General features: G+C 38.9%; 1 protein-coding gene across 1 annotated transcript; it reads right to left on the bottom strand.

The window, feature by feature from the left end:
• Nucleotides 1-2,254: 2,254 nt before the first annotated feature.
• On the bottom strand, nucleotides 2,255-8,897 carry nrn1a (neuritin 1a). Its single transcript, XM_053494933.1, has 3 exons — nucleotides 8,594-8,897; nucleotides 5,742-5,886; nucleotides 2,255-4,323 (listed from the first exon to the last, which is right to left on the bottom strand). The coding sequence occupies exons 1-3, from the start codon at nucleotides 8,646-8,648 to the stop codon at nucleotides 4,092-4,094; spliced, it is 432 nt and encodes a 143-aa protein (XP_053350908.1). The 5' UTR covers nucleotides 8,649-8,897; the 3' UTR covers nucleotides 2,255-4,091.
• Nucleotides 8,898-20,496: the final 11,599 nt, after the last annotated feature.

The raw sequence follows: 20,496 nt of genomic DNA on the forward strand, positions 1-20,496 counted from the left end.
AATGCATAAATTGTTAAGCTATGATATATTTCTGTTAATCTGACTTATATTGAACTATGTCATGCCATCTGAACCTTTTTGTGATTAAATGCTCCATCAAAATTGGTATCAAGAGGTTTGGCCCTGTGTATCGAGCAGCGTTCTGAGCAGGTTGATCAAACTGCCCAAATCCAAATGAAAATGTTAAATTAATTTGCATGCTGATGTAATGGATCCGGTCTTTTCTGGAGCTTTTCTCATCTCTTCATCCCTTTCTCCAGTGTTTTTTTTCTACTAAAGCTCTCTAGAGGCTTGTCGAGAAAATTGCTGTGGGCATGATGTGAACCATGAAAGCGCTAATACAGATGCAGATTAAAATATTAGCTTTGTGAGTATCCTGTTTCAATATTCATGTTTAAATAAGACTCTGAGTATATGCCCACCGTTTCATTTCCTTGGCTGCACCTCTTTAACAAGGCTGGAACATGACAGGAGAATCTGGTCTTGGTCGTCAGAGGGGAGAAAAAAGAAAAAGAGGGGAGAAAAAAGAAAGAAAGAAACGCTGATTTTCGTGTTTTTTGTGACGAGAATAAGAATGAGAAAGTTGCATGATCTGCATAAATCTTGTTACATAAATGTAGTGATGAATTTCGTTTTCAAACAAGTAGTCTATTCAAATCCACTCGACCAAGATCAATAATCAAGGTAAATATATATCAATGTATCAATAGTTTTTTTTTTTTAACGCGATGCTAAGTTGGCATTTTTAGTGAAAAGATGTCACAAATTTTCCCTCCACAATAAAACAAAACGTCAGAAAATAGCATCACACCATAATGTGATAAAAACGAACCATCTAATTCTAATCAGTCATAAGATTATTTTATTTTACTTATGTGGGTTTTTTTTTTTACGTTTTTTATTATTGCCCCAAATTTTGCCCCCTTTTCAGTTCTAGTCTAATTCTGTGAAACCCCGATTTACAGCGATTCTAGGGTATAAATAATTTATTAAAAAAAAAAAAAAAAACATGCGCTCATATTTTATTTATTATTTCAAACTGTCAGCTTATAGCCTACCATTTATTTGAGCCTAGATATCGGTCAGCCAGAAACGGACTATGTATTACATTTTAGAGAGCTTGCTTCTCTTGCACAGTTCTTGCATTTTCTTCATTTTATATTTCCAGCACAAATGCTTCAGTCTGTTTTAGGTCCTTTTAAGCACCTGCTTTCTTACAATATACTGAAAGCTGCAATGAGCTACACTGCAAAGATTTAATGTCGGATTAATTAGATTTCATGTTTTATTCATTAAAGGCTACAGCTTGAGCTTAAATCGGTGATATTTCTCTTGATTATTATGTTTCAGTCTTGTCCCTGCCAGTGATAATGGAAGCCTGCACGTTACACAACACTCAGTCTGCTTTATATTTTATTAATAATCAAACAATACGCCTTTCTTCCACAGAGCCAGTGCTGTAGCTCTAAAATCCCAGTCATTCAGAGTATGAGAAATTAGATAGGCTATACCTTTCTGAAACATAACCTCTGGGGAAAAAACTAATTAACTTGACGTGTCTGATATTATGTTTATTTAATAATTCTATCATAATTAAAAAAAAAAATTCTGCATGTTAAATAGCTAAAAAAATCTTAACCAATCCATGCGGCTCATACGCAAAGTAATGTTAGCTTACCTAGATCAGTTTGAGCCACAAGCAGCTGCTTAATTTCACTAAACGAAACCACGTGAGTGTTTGCACACGTATGTTTGTTGATTTCTGGTGATTGTAGGAGGAAATTTGGCTAAAATTATTCAAGCAAATTCTGAAAGGAACGTTTATACTGGAATAAAGTGGATTTGACCCCTTTTGAGAGCCAGTTTCACTCTTTCAGTAAAAGCATCATACGAAAATACACTAATATTTAATTTCCCCCAAAACCATGTTTAGCAGGGTAGAGTTTCAGTGTAAATATAACATGATTTGGCTGCAATAACACGCAACCAGCACACAGCAATAGACCAAACACCAAGATGTGTGGCAGTGTAAAACTGAGATTTAACATTTAAAACACACACACGCGCAGGCGCGCGCGCGCACACACACACACACACACACACACAAACAATTTAGCCTGAAAACACTACTGATTGATTATGTTAAAAATATTTAGTTCCCAAAATCATTGTAATTTAAAGAGTCATGATTAAGGCAAACAAACAGACCGTGCACATTTTTTTCAAACATTAATTCATTTATTTAATGCTTTTATGTCTCTTTTATTAGTATTCTTTTATATACCTGTATATCAATCTGTTTTAAAATGGTTTCTGTTAAAGTATCTTTCTCTATTTCAAACTCTTCTCACATAATTTCATTTATACTTGTATGGTGTTTGGAATATTTATATAGATATATTTATATGCAACATCCCCTGGAGAAACAAAATCAACAAACAAACAAATAAAATACACTTTTTTTCGAAGGCAGTGAAACGAGATGCCTTGGCAACATCAGATAGCAGCCTACAGCTAGCTAACTTCACTTTGTGCACTTTATCAGGCCGGTGAAGTCTCATTCTGAATGATGTCGTGCTACGATAGCCTACGGCCAAAACTGCATACTACTGTACTACACGGGATTTTGCTTTAGTACGCATGCGTGAAATAATAAACCTACGCAGTGGTACACTGTTTAACATGCTGGCCTGTTTTTTTTTTTGTTGTTGTTGTTTGTTTGTTTGTTTGTTTTTTTTTACCAAAAATGCATACTTGTGGAAATAAAAAAAAAAGAAAACGCAAACAAAGAAAAGGAAATTAAGAAAACTGTAACATTCACCACTTCATATGCTGCCAATCATAAGCCTGGAAAATATAATTATCCCGTTTGTAAACTATATCTAACCTACCTTTATTATGACGTCATAACATTCAATTAGGCTTTTTAAGAAAATAAATGTTTTATTTGTATTTTTGTACGGTGGTATGCGGTTTTGGGCGTATCACTTAGTTCTTTACTATGTAACATAACCTGAATGCACCACCCTTTAATACAATTTGTTTAAAAAAATAAAAAATAAATAAATCTTGGAATGGTTGAAACACGGGTCAACAGTCTAATCATTCACTGTTTTTTTCTCGCTACATTTGACATTAAACACCTTTCCTATTTTTCCCCTTTATAGAACGTACAATCTACCATCGATTAAAGAATAATTCGACTCGAAAGTGCTAACGTCGCTAACAGTGTATGAAAGCAAATATCCACCAAATAGCATTATGCAAACAGGCTACATTCATCATAACTTGCACAAGTTTTCATTCATTGTTAGCTGCATTAGCCTATTTGATAGAACTATCCATTTAAATGCCTAAGATCATTCCTGAGGTTTTATTATTAGTCGTGTTATTATTATATCAATCTACCATTATTAGAGATGATAATCAAATCATCAGCACTGTTTACAGGTCAAAACATCACACAGGCTATTTCTCCATTACAGTAACATTATCTCGTCATTATAAATTTGGCAAAAAATGAAATAAATCAAACGATTTGACAAAAAAAGAACACCTTTCAGTGGAAACTGAGACGCTGAGTGTAATTTGGCTCGTGTGTGTGTGTGTGTGTGTGTGGATATTTATTTCTCTATGCATGATAGATTAGATTATCAAGCCTACAGCAATAATTACTTCGTTGCAGGCGTTAATGTAATTCCACAAATTGATCATCAAAAAATGACCGTGATTTTCAATCGACATCTGTTAAATATTTGATGAAGTGGACTCCTCAGGTCAGGCAGATGGAGCATTCCCTGAAGACGCCTTATTGCCATTGTCTACAGCAAAAGCCAGTCGTCTTCTCCGGATGAAGCGTTGTAATAAAATCCATTTTGGCTGAACGTGATTTCTGATCGTCATATTTTAGGCTATTTTTCTTTTTCTTATATGGTCGTGGTGATAGAACACTCGTCTGTCGTTTTCTTCTTGGCCCACCCCCCTTCCCCTCCCATTCTGTCCCCACTCAAGGTTTCCCCAAGGTATTCTTCTTTTCGTCATGTGAGCTAAAAATGTCTTTGTGTAGATCTTCTGGGTTTGGTGTTGGTTTGCTAGAACTGGATCCATGTGAGCAGGGCGGAGAGGGAGCTGAGCAGCAGGGGGAGCCCGGTTGGAGAGGCTGATGGTGTGCTCGCGTCGTTTACTCCACCGCACAGTTCAAACAAACTGCCTTTAAACTCCAGGTTTCTGGATTCCTTCTTGAGTTTCTCCCACAGCTCCGTCGCTCCCTCCTGGCAGTCCGCCAGTGCTGTGGTGGCACACGAGTGGAAGTCGTCCCAATATCTGCGAGAAATCAATGTTTCATCAACGTTAGCGTCTGAGCAACTCGAAACGCACACAGTCACCTTGCTTTTTTACTATTATTATTGAGCAAGTACAAATCAGCTACTGAGAACGAGTAAAAAGTGAAAAAGCAAAACACAAATTAACAAATGACAATAGGTACCCTTCATCTCTCTCTCTCTCTCTCTCTCATATAGAGAAGGGAGCGTCAAATGTCAGGAATGGCGGGTGGCAGGAAGACCATTTACAAGGCAAGTTAATATTTAAAAATTTTCATTGACTACACCTGGGTATTGTAGTCCACTATTTTATAGGCTAGTCAATTTTAGAAAGAAAGCAATATTAAGTGCCTACAGTGTAGCGTTTTAAGAAGCAGTCTTTTTGTCCGAAGCCTACAGCCATGTATCTTGGTTTGTATCTATCCCCAGTGTTATATTTTGTTCTCTTATAGGGAAAGAGGGCGTATCATGTAAATTTAATATAAACAATATCTTTATCTTAAAGTATTATTATAAAATAATTTTTCGTGTTGTATGACAATAAACAGGAGAGGCCAAGTGAAGATGACGCAAGATAGAGAATGTCAGAGACATAGACCTAGCCACTTGGCATTTAAACGTTTTATCGTCGATGATCACCTTTTATTAAATAGTTTTCATTACAATTAAATACATCCGTTTAATAATTCATACATAGCCTACTTTTAAAAAACTCAAGTATTTTCTTACAATATAGGTCATTAACAAGTAACAAATTTGCTCTTCATGCGCCTTTCAGAGAAGCATATTAATTAAACTTGTTTTTTTTTTTTTTTGCTGCCGATAATAAATCTATTGTTATTACTGTATAATCGATGTATTTCTTTTATTGTTATCATTATTATTCTGCGCTCTTTGTGGTTGTGTAAACCAAGAGAAAGAGGGAAACCCAAGCAGTAGTAATTCAGTGCAACAGTGCAAGCCCGCAGGGAGAAATCATAGCATGTGACTACAGCCCCTCCCCTCTCTCTCTCTCTCTCTCTCTCTCTCTCTCTCTCTCCTTAGTGGTCGCACAGACTACACGCTGATGAGCATCAAATTCATGTTTTAATCGTGCTATAATTTACTGTTTTTAGAGATTTTTTTCACCATGTTTTTTTTTTTGTTTTGTTTTTTTGGAATGCGGTGAGTGGTGGTGATGATGATGATATATCACCAGGGTATTAACGTGATTTTGATGACGGAGGTGTGGTGAGTTAAACAAGTCATCCGACCCCCTCCACCCTTCCCCAAGCCATCTGGCTCCTTATACTCAGACGCGCATCCACACGCACACACATATCTATCCACACAAACGCGCTCTTACGCACGGACCCCCACGAGAAAGGCGCGCGTTCAAATCCATGGACAAAACGGGATGCTTTAAAATGTGACCCTTACGTGCAGATGGTTTGCAGGTTCTCCTTCTCGCCCATATCCTGTGGATAGCTGGCCATGTTCTCTCCCAGCTGAAGCAGGCAGTTTGAGAAGCCCTTAAACACGGTGTCACATTTCCCCACCGCTCCAACCGTCTGGAGCAAATATGCTACAAACAGAGAAGATGGTCATATAAAAGCGTTCAGAAATGTAAATGTTCAGAAATGACTAACATTTAATCCTTTGGCTGTGTATTTTAAAAGAGTAAATTTTCTTTGCATGGAATTTTTTTTTGCGATACTCTCTCTCTCTCTCTCTCTCTCTCTCTCTCTCTCTCTCGCTCTCTGTCTAACTACACAAACACTATATATATATATATATATATATATAGCTTACTTCACTTTAAATACTTTGAAATATGTTCCTGGAGTCGTTTTGTATGACTTGTACAGCCATGTTGCATATGATATTGTTTCTTGCTGAAACAATTTCATCATTTCTGCGCGGGAGGTGGAGGAAGAAAAGAAGGGAGGGATGGAAAGATAGATGAAGTAATGCACTTGGCTGGGAGGAACCGGGGTGTGTGTTTCTGCAGTGTATGTGGCATTGTGTGTGATGGATCTTAAAGAACGATCTTTTTAGCACAAGAGCTACCTGACTTTTTTGCACATTATTATTATTATTATTATTATTATTATTATTATTATTATAGTAGTGTTAGTGGTAGTGGTAGTTTGAGTAGTGATTGTGGTAATAATTTAAGTAGTAGTTGCATGAATTATTATTGCACTCTTATCTCTTTATAGTGCTAAATTGTATTGTTTTGAACGTGGGGCTGTTTCAAATCTCCCAGGTCGTTACATATGGGAATTTCTCAGAAAATCGATTAGACTTTTGCAGCTATAATCCCAGTAGATATTATTCTCAAAAAATAAATTAAAAAAAAAACAGAACAAAGAAAATAAAGAAAGAAATCCAAGGGACAGTGCTTTAAAAAGAGCAATATACGGTTGCAAAAATACTAATAAATTATTATTATTATTATTGTTATTCTTCTTATTATTATTATTATTATTATTATTATTATTATTATTATTATAGATTTATTCAAAACATAACGGCAAATAGTCTTAGCGTTTCGCTTTTTTACCATACTTAATTTCTTTTTGGTTTTAATGTGATTTTTTTGCTCACGTTTTTTTTTTCCCGTTTCATTAAAAAAAAATTTGTTGCTAAAATAAGGCTCAGCCATTATACACATGTACATGCCAACACTGCTCTAGTGTTGCATAACTCAAAGAGCCCTAAGGATGCTGAAATTTGTTTAGCAGAATGTCTTGAAATGGGAATTACATGCAATCGTGCTAAAATATATACAATTATAATGTTACACACCTCTTTTTCTATATATATACGCTATAAAAAATCTAGAATGCATCTATTTATAGACATGCATCAGCTATAAATGGACTGATTCACTGAAATGATGACATTTCTCTCGCTGGTTGCTGTCAACCCAAATGAACATGGTCCACTTGTTCTCGGTTCCCGTAATATATAATTAAATAGGCACGATTCCTTCAGTAGTAGGTACTGACCTAAAAAATGGCGCCGATAAATCGCTCTGCTGCTTTATCTAGATGCGCATGATAACACTATCATTACACAGCATCACGTGTGGTTTTTGCATGAATCCCTTTTCCCCTTTTGATATTCATATAAACCATAAAGCTTTGTTCTAGGTAATAATTTCGTTCTAGAAATTCGTTCTTCGTTTCCCTCCTCTTTTATACACTATTTTATGTCCTGCTCTCTTCCTGTCTCTCTCTCTCTCTGTCTCTCTCTCTCTCTCACACACACACACACACACACTTACGCCGTTGCTCGCATAAACCTGATCCTTCGAAACGCACCGTTTTTTTCTTATAAGCCTATGCGTTTAATCCACCGCACATCTATATATAGAAAGATCTGAAATAGATTCGCCTGTGATGGTCACGACAACCTCTTCGGAGTAAAAACGGGTGCAGCATGGAGCTTAGTGGAAAAGGGAAGAGGAGGAGGAGGAGGAGGAAAAGGAGGAGGAGGAGAATGGTGAATTAATGCACTTCAACTAGGTTACTGTCCTGCTGCAATTCACACCTGATTTGACAAGAATTTATACACCTTCTAAAGGTTAATTAATAATTAATGCACTGTTACTGTTCCACATTATTAAACTGCAGACATTAACAGTTCGAGAAGCCTATAAGTGCGTTGGAAATTATAGTCGAAAACATTTTAATTTAGTGACTATAACAAGTTACGCACAAAATAAATTAGGATTCAATTCTCTATGTGCACGCATTTTTTTTTATACCAGCTATGCCTGGTATAGTTTTTTTTTCTCCGGATGGGATGTGAATAATTTATGTCTCCGGTATTATACAGAGCAGGAGGTCCCACTCCTGATAGGATTATTTCTGCTTGTTTTGACGGACCGGACCGGTCAGGTGGGGAACAAACAACACTGAACGGGATGATAGAATAATGCGCACTGCTGCACATTACATGTATATATCGAAGCATAGTCACAAAACCAATGGCTCTCATAAAGAAAAAAAGAAGAAAAAAAAAAAAAGAAACAAAGCACGGCGATGGTTTAAATGTTCTTATGTAGGATTTATTTCCCAAACGCTGCGTTTTCACATTTTAATTTGCAATGCGTGTTTGAAAAATATGGAGTTTTATTTATTTGCATGATGACAAAAGTGCTTTACATGGATAGGAATGAATTTACTATAGGAGCAGGTCGCAAAGGACAAATCAGTGCAACATCATCAGCGCACACACTCACTCACACACGCACACGCAGATATATTTGTTTTAACACTCACCTATTTGAACAGCCAGCACCAGTGAGATGTATCTTCCGGACAAAGTTAATCCCATCCTACGGGAGGTAAAACCATGAGAGTGTGCCAACCTTTAGATAGTTGTACAAGGAAAAGATTGCGAAAACTGAGCGCTGGACATAGCCGATTGTTTCCAGTGGCAATTCAAGGACTCTCTCTCTTTCTCTCTGTGTCTCTCTAGATTTCTCTCTCACACACACACACACTCTCTCTCTCTTTCTTTTCCTGTCTCTTTTGGTGCCCGTTGCCTTTTTTACGCACACAGTGGAGCGGAGTGAAATGGTGCACCCCGTTAAAGGAGTGCGGTAATCTCTCTCTCTCTCACTCACTCTCTCTCTCTCTCTCACATGGTGCTTCACGCCCACATGGCGTGGTTGACGTAAATGTCCCCCCATCGGACTCCCCGCTTCTTCGTTTTCTCATTTGCTAGACAAGGCTGACCCCACTCCCCCCCAGCACAGCGAGCTAAAAGTGAAGGGGAATGACTATCCGAAATCACACTGTTGTGCAACCACAAACTGTAGAGACCACCGCGACTGCACACCTGAGACATTCGATCAATTTTCTTTCCAAATCCTATAAATGTTTTACACACATGCTATACTGTAATCTACACCAAAACTACATCACCTGGGTAATTATAGGACTGCAGCATCAGTACCCGACATCCTGTCCTAAAACTACAGCAAGGATATGAAGATGCTGAGTATCTCTCAGGCTCTGTCCCAAACCGCATCATTGAATTTTTTTTCTTTAATAATAAAATTCTAGGTTCAGGGATGAATGCGTGGACCTGTCTGTGTATATGTACAGTAATTATGTTGTACTAATATGTTTAAATATATAAAGCTAATACATTCAAGCAGACACATACCTTTTCTTGATTTTCTTGATGGATGCTCGCCGGAACGCTAGATCTCAATAGATCTACTTAGGTTACAATGTAGTTACAAACCTACTAAACGTGAAAATGCTTAATTGATTAAGTTCTGTTTAGTTTTGATTTTATTCACTGTATGCGTTAAACAGTAATCATGGCTATCAATAATTATAATAATCTAATACATTATGTAAAGATACGATGTCGTCTATCTATTGTGAATCAGACTGTGTAAGATTTGGGTGGTGTTCTTATGAATGGGGATGACGTCACCCTTCGTGCTCTGGCTGTTACATTGAGTAAGTATAGTCTACTACAACAAGCATGCACTCCTCATTGAGCATGGCTGATTTTTGGTCATGCAGATGATGGTGACTTTGCACATGAGTGCATGCGCATATATGTGTCTGAGTGGCCTATAGATGCATGTTATAGCATGTGGTTTTGCGCATTCAAGCAAAAAGAAAAAAGAAAGTTTCTCCAGTTGTGCCAAGCCAAAGGAAACCCCTCCCTGTCAGTAGGTAACCACTCTTAAACCGAGATACCCCGTTCAGGGGCATTTGCTGAGCAATTAAAGGGAAAAAATATTAATTTTAAATGAAGGCCGCTTCTGGCCTGAGGAATGAGCTCAGATATTTATTAAATTTGAGCTAAACTCCTGTTTCAATAAATGCCTTTTATTCATGCATATGCACTCTTCCAGTACTGAACTAGAAGATTCAATGTTGCCAAGTCTGCCAAAGTACTGGCAAACATCTTGTCCTATTAAAATCCAGTTCTCCTCTTATAAAGCCTATAAAACATACTACATATTATTTGAGCTATACTGTATATCTAATTATATATACTGCTTATATACCTCCAAACATCAAAATTATAAATTATGTCATTGTAATCCTTAGTAATTATTTATAATATATAATATATGTTAATATATGTTTTGTATTATATGTAATATATATATATATAACTGTTAAAGCATTTTCTACTTATTTTGTATCCAGTTCAATTGCCCAACTAGTATAGTTTAATTCTACTTTTATGGAGGATTTAAACCATGGTTAGGCAACCATACGTACAGGCAAGCTCGTGTAAGGGGAGACTTTTTTTTATTGAAATCCCCAGGCTTTTTTTCAGCAGCATAACACGTTAACAACTTAGTTAGGGGATGAAATGTTCATCCATCATCCTCCTGCATAAGGACTTCCTCGTACGGAAGGGCTTCAGTAACATTGCTTGTGCTTGGTAATATTTATAATAGTTGGTGGGAGGGGGAAATGGTGTTACTGCTTTTATTAGACTCGATATATTTTTAAAACGTGTTCATGCGTTCACTGTTTATGCCCTCTCGTGGTGAGAATATGCAATGACACTTGTTTCATTTCTTTTTTTTTTATTTATTTATTTTTTTCATTTGCTTGTTTCTGTTATCACCCCCCCCCCCCCAAATCAATGTAATTATTGTAGCTGCACTGGTCTAATAAAATGATAGCCACGCTTCATACTGATGTCATTTTGCTGTTTATTTAACTCTGACTCTATCTCCCTCTCTTCAGCGGACACCGTGAAAACTACAAAAAGCAAACATAAGCATATTTAAACATGCATCTCTTTTCACAGTCTCTCAATTTGAATGTCCACTGACATACAAGTACACGTGTGTCCAAAAACTTGATTCAATGTACACAATTTTCAAACACTGTTACATAAATAGATATGAACACAAAATTAAACACACAATGTAACAGAGTTAAACATAAATTACCGTGTGCGCCCTTAGACCATGCAGATAAAACGTCTCTCTTTTCAGGCTGTAGAGCATGTGCGTTTCTGCCTTCATATATGTACTACCCATAATGCCATGGTTTCCATGCACAACATGTGACCTGTTACTTCAAGTATGGATTTTCTTAAAAAAAAAACATCAATCCTTTTTATGACAATAAATATCATATTAATGAATCAAGCATTTTACAAACAAATGAACTCAAATATAAATGAATTTTTGCATAAATATGAACACACACATCTCTGACATTTACACTCCCACCAAATTACTAATTTATGATGAACGTTGTCAATGTTTTTACATAAATTTAGTAATTTCACAAACCAAAATTTGAACCATACAGTATAACTCTTGGTTCAAAAACTTCTAGTTTAACTTGTGACACTTAACACTCTAAAGAACAGCCTTTTCAATCAGATTGACTCTAGGTTTTCTCTACAAGTACCACTAGTTTATGAACAGGACGTTCCAGAATTGATGGATTGGTCAGTCGTTGACCTTTTTTCCCTAACTTCCTACTTCCCATTTGAATTTTGGCCTTTCGCACCAGTCCGTCTTCATCTGCACAAACAGCAATCACTCGTCCAAGTCTCCATTCATTGCGGGGAACCTCTTCCTCCTTGAGAATCACAACATCTCCAACCTTGACATTTCGTCTTGGAGAGTGCCATCGTTGTCTGAGAGTGATGTTTGTCAGGTATTCCTTCTTCCATCTACTCCAAAATTGCTGTGTCAGATATTGTACCCTTCGCCACCTTTTCCTCACATACAGGTCTTCTGGCACAAATTTCCCAGGTGGAGGTAGAGGGACAGAGGATTTCATGGTGAGTAAATGGTTTGGTGTAAGTGGCTCTAGCCCCTTGGGATCATTGATGGTATCTGTGGTGAGTGGGCGACTGTTTATGATTGACATGGCTTCGTAGAAGAAAGTTCTCAAGGATGCATCATCCAATCTTCCAGTGCTCTGAGAAAGGGCCCAACTTAAAACGTTTCTAATTGTTCTGATCTGCCTTTCCCAAACCCCTCCCATGTGACTGGCATCAGGTACATTCAAAATGAAGTCACATTGTTTCTGGGATAGGTAAGCGGTCAATCTCTCATGGTCTAATTCTTCCAAAGCCTTTGTCAGCTCATTTTTCGCCCCAACAAAATTTGTCCCTTGATCCGATCTTATTTCTCTTACAGCTCCCCGGATAGCTATAAAGCATCGCAAGGCATTTATGAAGGCATCAGTTGTTAGATCTTCCAACATCTCTATGTGGATTGCTCTTGAGAAGAAACAGGTGAATATAAGCCCATATCTCTTATGCTCCTTCCGCCCTTGCTTACAGAGAAATGGCCCAAAGCAATCCATCCCGCAGTATGAGAACGGTGGAGAGGGGTCAACACGGTTAGCAGGAAGATCTGCCATCTTCTGTGTCTCTAATGGCCTACGAGCTCTCCTGCATGTCACACATTGCTTAAGGTGGTTTGCCACAACTTTACTGCCTCCGATAACCCAGTAACCACTTGCTCTCAATTCATTAAGCGTCTGTCCTCTGCCTTGGTGTTGAGTCTTTTCATGGCAGTAATCAACAATGAGAAAAGTAATCACACTATCTCTTGGGAGGATTGCTGGGTGCTTCAAGTCAAGAGGTAAGGAAGCTTTCTTCAAACGTCCTCCCACCCTGAGAACACCATCTTGCAGTACTGGGTCTAGTTGGAACAACGGATTACCATGTGGTAATTTGCCATGTCTCAGTATTTGTATCTCATCCTTGAAGGCATCTCTTTGTGCCAATTGTACAAGCCTGATGCCAGCATTTCTCATGTCTTCAACATTGATGGGTTTAGCTGACTTGTCTCTTGCAACTTGCTGAATACGAGCTACAACTTTCAATGCAGTGTGCCATTTTGAAAATCGACGAAACCTCTCCAGAAAGTTTTCATTGTTTGCTACCTCTGTTTGTAGCACTTGCGTTGCCCTGATTTCAGGGTCGCCAATCAGAAGCTCTGGAGCTGTTTCTGTTGTTACAATTTCTCTTTCCCAGAGAAACTTGGGTCCAGTAAGCCAATTCGAGTTGATCAACTCTAACACTTTGAGACCCCTGGAAGCATGATCCGCAGGGTTTTGCTGTGTCTCTACATAATGCCACTGTGCAGGGTCAGTCGTCTCTCTGATTCTTTGTACTCTATTCGCTACAAAAACGTGAAACCTACGGGCTTCATTGTTAATGTAGCCCAAGACTACCTTTGAATCAGTCCAAAAGTATTCTGCGTCAATTTTAAGCTCCAGCTCCTCTTTTAACATGCTACTCACCGCTGAAGAGATCACGGCAGCGGTTAACTCAAGTCTAGGTATTGTCACAATTTTGGTGGGTGCAACCCTTGCCTTTCCGAAGACAAAGGAGCAGTGGACTTTGTCTTCACTCAACACTCGTATATATGAGCACTGACCATAGCTATGGCTACTCGCATCTGAAAAGTGATGGAGTTCGATCCTCTGGACATTCCCTAGTGAGTCAGGAGCAAAGCATCTTGCAATCTGGAGATTTTGCAGGTTCTTCAAATCATTTATCCAGCTGGTCCATTGTGGCATCAACTCTTTGGGGAGTGGATCATCCCATTCAAACCCCCTTTGGCACATCTCCTGTAGAACTTTCTTTCCTAATAGGATGAAGGGAGCCAGGAAGCCTAACGGATCAAACACAGATGCAACTGTTGAGAGGATTCCTCTGCGCGTTGCTGGTTTCTCATCCAAGGCTACTTTAAATGAAAAGGTGTCACTATTTACATTCCATCTAACTCCCAACACTGTCTGGACTGGGAATTCATCAGAACCGATCTCCACATCCTGGATTTCACTGGCTCGCTCACTGACAGGGATAGACTCCATGACTTTCCTGTCATTTGAGATGAACTTGTGCAGACGTAATTTCCCTTTTGCACACACATTTCGGGCTTCTTGTACTAATCTTATAGCTTCATCCACCTTTTCCACACTGATGAGCCCATCATCAACGTAGAAATTACTTTTGATGAAACTGGCTGCTGCAGGGTATTCTCTTTCGTTCTGACATGCAAGATACTTCATTCCATAATTTGCGCAGCCAGGAGAGGATGCTGCACCAAAAAGATGGACTTTCATGCGATACTCCTTTGGCTCGGAGTTTGTATCGCCATTTTCCCACCACAGGAACCGTAAGTAGTCTCTATCTTCCTGGCTCACATGAAACCTGTGGAACATTCTTTCTACATCACAGATAACTGTGATTGGATATTTGCGAAACCTGCAGAGCACCCCTGTTAACCCATTAATGAGATCAGGTCCAGTCAACAAGTGATCATTTAATGCAGTGCCGCCATATTTGGCAGAGCAATCAAACACAACTCTAATCTTCTCTGGCTTTCTAGCGTGATATACTCCCTGATGAGGTATATACCAAGCGTTTCCTTCCTTAGGTTGGTGTTCGGCTCTCTCTGCATCACCATCCTTGAAGACGTCTGCCATGAATTTGACATAATCATCCTTAAATTTTTGGTCTTTCTCAAATTTTCCTTTCAAGCGCTTCAAACGCACCAGAGCCAGCTGCTTATTTTCAGGTAACTGTGGCCGTGTCTTAAAGGGGAGGGGCATCTCAAGGTGTCCCTCCGAGTTCTTGTGAATTTTGTCATTCAAAAGTTGTGTGAATTGTATGTCATCTTGTGAAATGCTTCTATCCCTTGGACTTGTTTCTCTAAAGTCTGACTCAAGAGCTCTGATGATGGAAGCTGGTGTCAGTATTGGGACTTCCTTGACACATACACGATGACACAGGCCTGTGACTTCAGTTGACTTTGCAATGTGGTGCGAAGAGCCAACTATGCTCCAACCCAAATCTGTCCTGATGGCATACGGTTCGTCATTGCCTCCTGTGATGACTTGACGTGGTGCCAAGGCTCTTGAGCAATCGTAACCTATCAGGAGTCCTACTTTACAATCCAACAGCATTGGGATTTCCTGAGCAATTTCTTTCAGATGATTCCACCTTCTAGCGGTTTCTGAGGTAGGGATATGAGAGCGTTCAAGTGGAATGAAGTCTCTGGTATAGACAGGTGGCAAACTTATTAAGCCATGGGAGGTAAACCCTCTAACTCTGAGCCCACTTACTCTTTTACTTTGAACTATAGAATCCCTTCCCATCATTGTGGTAAGTTTTAACTTGACTGGCTCTGAAATTGCACCCATCCTCTCACATAATTCTTGATCCACGAAGGTGTTGCTGCTCTGTGTATCCAGAAGGGCATAAACTAAGGTCTCCCTTTCAGGAGTGGAAGTTGAAGAAATCCATACAGGCACTATCATCGATGTACTCCCACCATCACCACTCTCAACGCTACAAGAAAGAGAAGACGTGTTCTGTTCTACTTGCATAGCATGCTGAAATGTGACAGCTGCAGGAGATGGGCGGTCTTCGTGAAGTATTGTAGGATGACGTTTCTTGCATATACTACAAGTTGCTTTGCTCCTGCAATCCTTTGAGTTGTGTCCTCTCCTAAGACAGCCAAAGCACAGGTTATTGTCTAATATGAACTCTCTTTTGTCTTCCACAGACTTGCTGTCAAACGTTTGACATTTGTGAATGGAGTGACTTTCCCCACAGCACCTGCAAGTGACTGGGTTTGAAACTGAAGGGACAGTGTTGATTTTATTGGCACTGTTTGATTCCACTGAGTTTCTTACTCCTACATTGTATGTCTTTGTCACTATTTTTGATTTGTCTGATGCCTTCACATTAGTGAAGAATGCATTAGCCTTTGAGCGCTTAAGTTCTCTAGATGACTTGTCTTCAGTGAGCTTAAGGGCATTAAAAGATGTTACAGGATTACATGCTATTTCCGCTTCTTGTGCCACGAAATCAGCAAACTCCTTGAAAGTAGGGTATTCCTCTAATTGTCGCAGCTGTACTGTGACATGCCGATTCCAACGAGATGTCAGCCAATCGGGGAGTTTTTGTAGCATTTTCTGATTTTCTTCACAGTCGTTTAACACCTGAAGGCCTTTGATATGTGGTATGGCATTACTGCAGGCTGTTAGAAAATCACTGAATTGTCTCAGTTTGACAGACTCTCTCGAACCAATCTTTGGCCAGTTGTTTAGTTTTTCTCTAAACGCACGCTGGATTACGAATGAATGGCCATATCGGGAATTCAGTGCTTCCCACGCTTGATCATACGCTTCATCATCCTTTCTGTAGAAGCTTCCTTCCAAAACAGATTGTGCCTCACCACTGACATATTTCTGTAGGTAGAACAACTTATCAGCTGGATTTGTGCATCGCCGCTCTATTAATGCCTTGAAACTTGTTCTCCACTCTAAGAACTTGAGTGAGTCCCCTGAGAAAACTGAGGGCTCTGGTGCAGGCAGTCTACTGAGAACCATTGTGTCATGTAAGGCTTGTACTACTGATGCTTCACTGCTAGCATGGTTCGTCTGTCTCTCATTGTCTGTCTTACATGCTTGTTCTTTTTTTATTTCCTTAGAAGCTGCTAAAGGACAATTTGGTACCTCGCGGCTTGCTGCTACACTATCCTTACTGGACTCAGCTGAATCAACTTCAGAGTACACTTTGAGTTTTGCAGCTATTACTTGAAGATCTCTCTGATTCTCCAGTCTTTTAAGTTCTAGCCTTTGATTTGCGATAGCCTCCTCCATCTCTATTTCTGCCTGCTTTGCAGCCAACTGGGCGGCACACTCTGCTCTTTTTGCAGTGATGCTTTGCTGGTCTACTGAGCTGTTTGAACGGTGACTACGAATAGACCTAGGGCCCGTGGATGAGTACACTGACTGAGCATATTCTTTGTCAAGCACCATACGAATTCTTGCATCTTCTGCATCAGCATCAAATTCGTCTAGGCCCACTTCACTCATTCGCACCTTCATTAAACCCATTATATCTGATGTTACTGCTGTACAAGAATCCATTTTTCTTCGTATCTCAGTAGAAGGAACTGATTGAGATCTTATAAGCTCATACATATCTTTAACTTGAGTTTCCATTCCTTCTACACTATCCATCAGGTCACTTAAGTCTTGGTCAGAGCACTCACACTTAATTTTGGCGCGTGCAGCTTTAATTTGTTCTTTCCAGCTCATATACAACTTGATAAATTTGTTCTCTTTTTGAGAAACATCTTGCTGTTTAAGCTCCTGCATTTTTGGAGTCAACTTTCTCTCTCGTGAAGACTTCCTGGGTTCATCTCTTCCTGAAGTAGCAGCAGTAGATTCGATCATTACTGTTTTAAGTGACTGTATCTTAGAGTGCATATCACCTATGAGGGACTCTAATCTTTTCCTTTCTATGTCATTAGTTTGAGATTCTAATAATTCAGTTAGTCTAATCAACTCTGCTTGAATATTCGCAGTTTGCTCTTTTGATTCACCACACTGTGATTTTTCCCCATGGAATGACATTGTAAACGCTTACCAAAGCACTTTAAAGTAATTACTCATAGATCAAAAGTACTCTTAGCACATTTCACAATAATATTACTGCTAAAGCATAAACATTAGAAAGGTTGTAATAGTAAACCAATTAAAGCAGTAAACAGTCTTCTCTTTTTTTTTTTAAGAAAAGGTGTAGATGTGAAGATGGTACAGTCCAACCTGCAGTTGATTGCGAAGTTGATCTCTTCCAAACTCTAAGTTGGAATAAACACTGTTCTCTGAAGCTTTTGGAAAAGGATACCTGAAAGGCTGTAATCTCCGCGGAAGAATGTCGCCCTCTACTGGTTGCGATGCAGTACTTTTGACCTTAGCTGTAAAATGGCCTCTTCTCCGACGTGATGCGTCTGCTCGTGTCTCCGTCTTTCTCCGACGTCTTTTTCAACGTGATGCACCCGCGATCTTGCCGTGCCTTTTCCGACGCGATGCCGTTCAATACCTCAAGCCGTGGACTGTGATGGCGTTACGTTTTCACTGTAGCTGCACTGGTCTAATAAAATGATAGCCACGCTTCATACTGATGTCATTTTGCTGTTTATTTAACTCTGACTCTATCTCCCTCTCTTCAGCGGACACCGTGAAAACTACAAAAAGCAAACATAAGCATATTTAAACATGCATCTCTTTTCACAGTCTCTCAATTTGAATGTCCACTGACATACAAGTACACGTGTGTCCAAAAACTTGATTCAATGTACACAATTTTCAAACACTGTTACATAAATAGATATGAACACAAAATTAAACACACAATGTAACAGAGTTAAACATAAATTACCGTGTGCGCCCTTAGACCATGCAGATAAAACGTCTCTCTTTTCAGGCTGTAGAGCATGTGCGTTTCTGCCTTCATATATGTACTACCCATAATGCCATGGTTTCCATGCACAACATGTGACCTGTTACTTCAAGTATGGATTTTCTTAAAAAAAAAACATCAATCCTTTTTATGACAATAAATATCATATTAATGAATCAAGCATTTTACAAACAAATGAACTCAAATATAAATGAATTTTTGCATAAATATGAACACACACATCTCTGACATTTACAATTATCATCATCATCATCATGAAAAACGTTTGTCCCCAAATTGCTGCAAATTGAAATGAATACTGAGATATATGATATGGTCAGGTATGAGCTTTTATTTGCTTTTATTTCATTTTATTGACTTTTATTTATAAACACACTGGTGCTGTTGTGTGTAAGGAAACCCCCACTTTAATAAGCAAAGATTGTGTGTACTTCACACATCAGTTATGGCCTATGGAATTGTCTGAGTAGGTTTTCATGGATGACTCATTCAGGTGATTGCAGGAGAAACAGAAAGGAGGAGGGGAGTGAAGGTCTGGGGAGAAAAATTGAGGAAGGGAATTCCAGTAGTGAAGACACAGCAGTCTGGGTTTGGAGCTGTCTAAACCCAGCCACATCTCATTAATATGGAGGAATTGGTCCAAATGAAAAATGGCACCTCTTGCGTCAGAGGAGGAATTTTCCCCCTGCTGCTTCTGCGCCAACATGAGGGAGAGAGAGTGTGTCCTGGAATTACCTCAGAGAAGAAGAGAGAGAGAGATAGAGGGAGACTGACAGAGGACAGAGACAGAGGCAGACAGAGAGACTGCCCAACATACTAAACAGCACCAGAGTATGGAAAGCTCTAGCATGCACAAAATATTTAATTTTGATTATTGCTATAAGCTAAAAACCTCCACACAAAAGCATGATATAAAGAGTGCGAAAGCAGAAATCAGTGATTCACAGGATGATATTCATGAAAAAATCAAAAATAAGAACAAATAAGGGCACAGATTTGGTGATGTGCACAAATATTCCAGCTGTCACTACAACATTCATTGTTTTGTTTTGGGATATTTGGTTATCTCTGTGTCTGGAAATAAGGGCAGATGTGAGTGGGCAGGCTTTAAAGCCCATAGATAGATATGTGTGTGTCTCAAGGTCATCCAATGCTAAACTTCTCCACATACCAGGTATGTAACTTCAAAAGAGTGGTGAAGCAGCCATGTGTTCTCAAACACAAAAGATCTGGATGACACACAACCTCTAAATATTTGTCAGACTTACCAAAACAAAATTACTGATAAAAAAATAAAAAATAAAACAGGTAAGCTGCATAGGCTTACCATCCATCCATCCATCCATCCATTGTACTCATTCCCATTTTACGACACATGCATTCACACACTACAGGCAATTTAAAAGCCAGTTAGCCTAATTTGCTTGTCTTTGGACTGTATGAGGAAACTGGAGTACCTGAAGGAAACCCATTAAGCAGGGGGAGATCACAAAAATGTCATGCACACAGACCCCAAGGCAGGAATTAAACCCAGCTCCTGAAGGTGCAAGGTGACAGTGCTAACCACTAACCCACTTTGAGAGTAATTAGATGGTTGCCCACTCATAAATTTTTAAAGGTTGTTTTTGAGTAATTTAGAATGAAACATGACTAGCCGTCTCTCTCAACGACAAACCCAGCAGGCTACAGCCTATTTCCGTTTGCACATAGACCTTTTATGGGCTTTGTTTGACATGTTTTAGGAAAAGTGGTTGACTGTTTGAAGTTTTTTTAATCCATCTTGTAAAAGTTCGATTAAACTTTCAAAGTTAGATTACTGTGAGTGTTTACACCTTGACAATTTGAGCCTGTCTGAATAGTGTCTTCAGTTTATATAGTAAGTAAATCTGTGTTTACACTGTTAATTTATTATTCTTCATAATGAGAGCCAAAT

This window comes from Clarias gariepinus, chromosome 4 (assembly GCF_024256425.1).
Source record: "Clarias gariepinus isolate MV-2021 ecotype Netherlands chromosome 4, CGAR_prim_01v2, whole genome shotgun sequence".
Lineage (NCBI taxonomy): Eukaryota > Metazoa > Chordata > Actinopteri > Siluriformes > Clariidae > Clarias > Clarias gariepinus.

Bases quoted from the DNA above. Each gene is read 5' to 3' on its own strand.
- nrn1a (XM_053494933.1), bottom strand. From the start codon at position 8,648: ATGGGATTAACTTTGTCCGGAAGATACATCTCACTGGTGCTGGCTGTT. The intron at 5,887-8,593 runs GTGAGTGTTAAA...CTCTGTTTGTAG, and splicing joins GGTGCTGGCTGTTCAAATAG to CATATTTGCTCCAGACGGTT. The intron at 4,324-5,741 runs GTAAGGGTCACA...GATTTCTCGCAG, and splicing joins AACCTGCAAACCATCTGCAC to ATATTGGGACGACTTCCACT.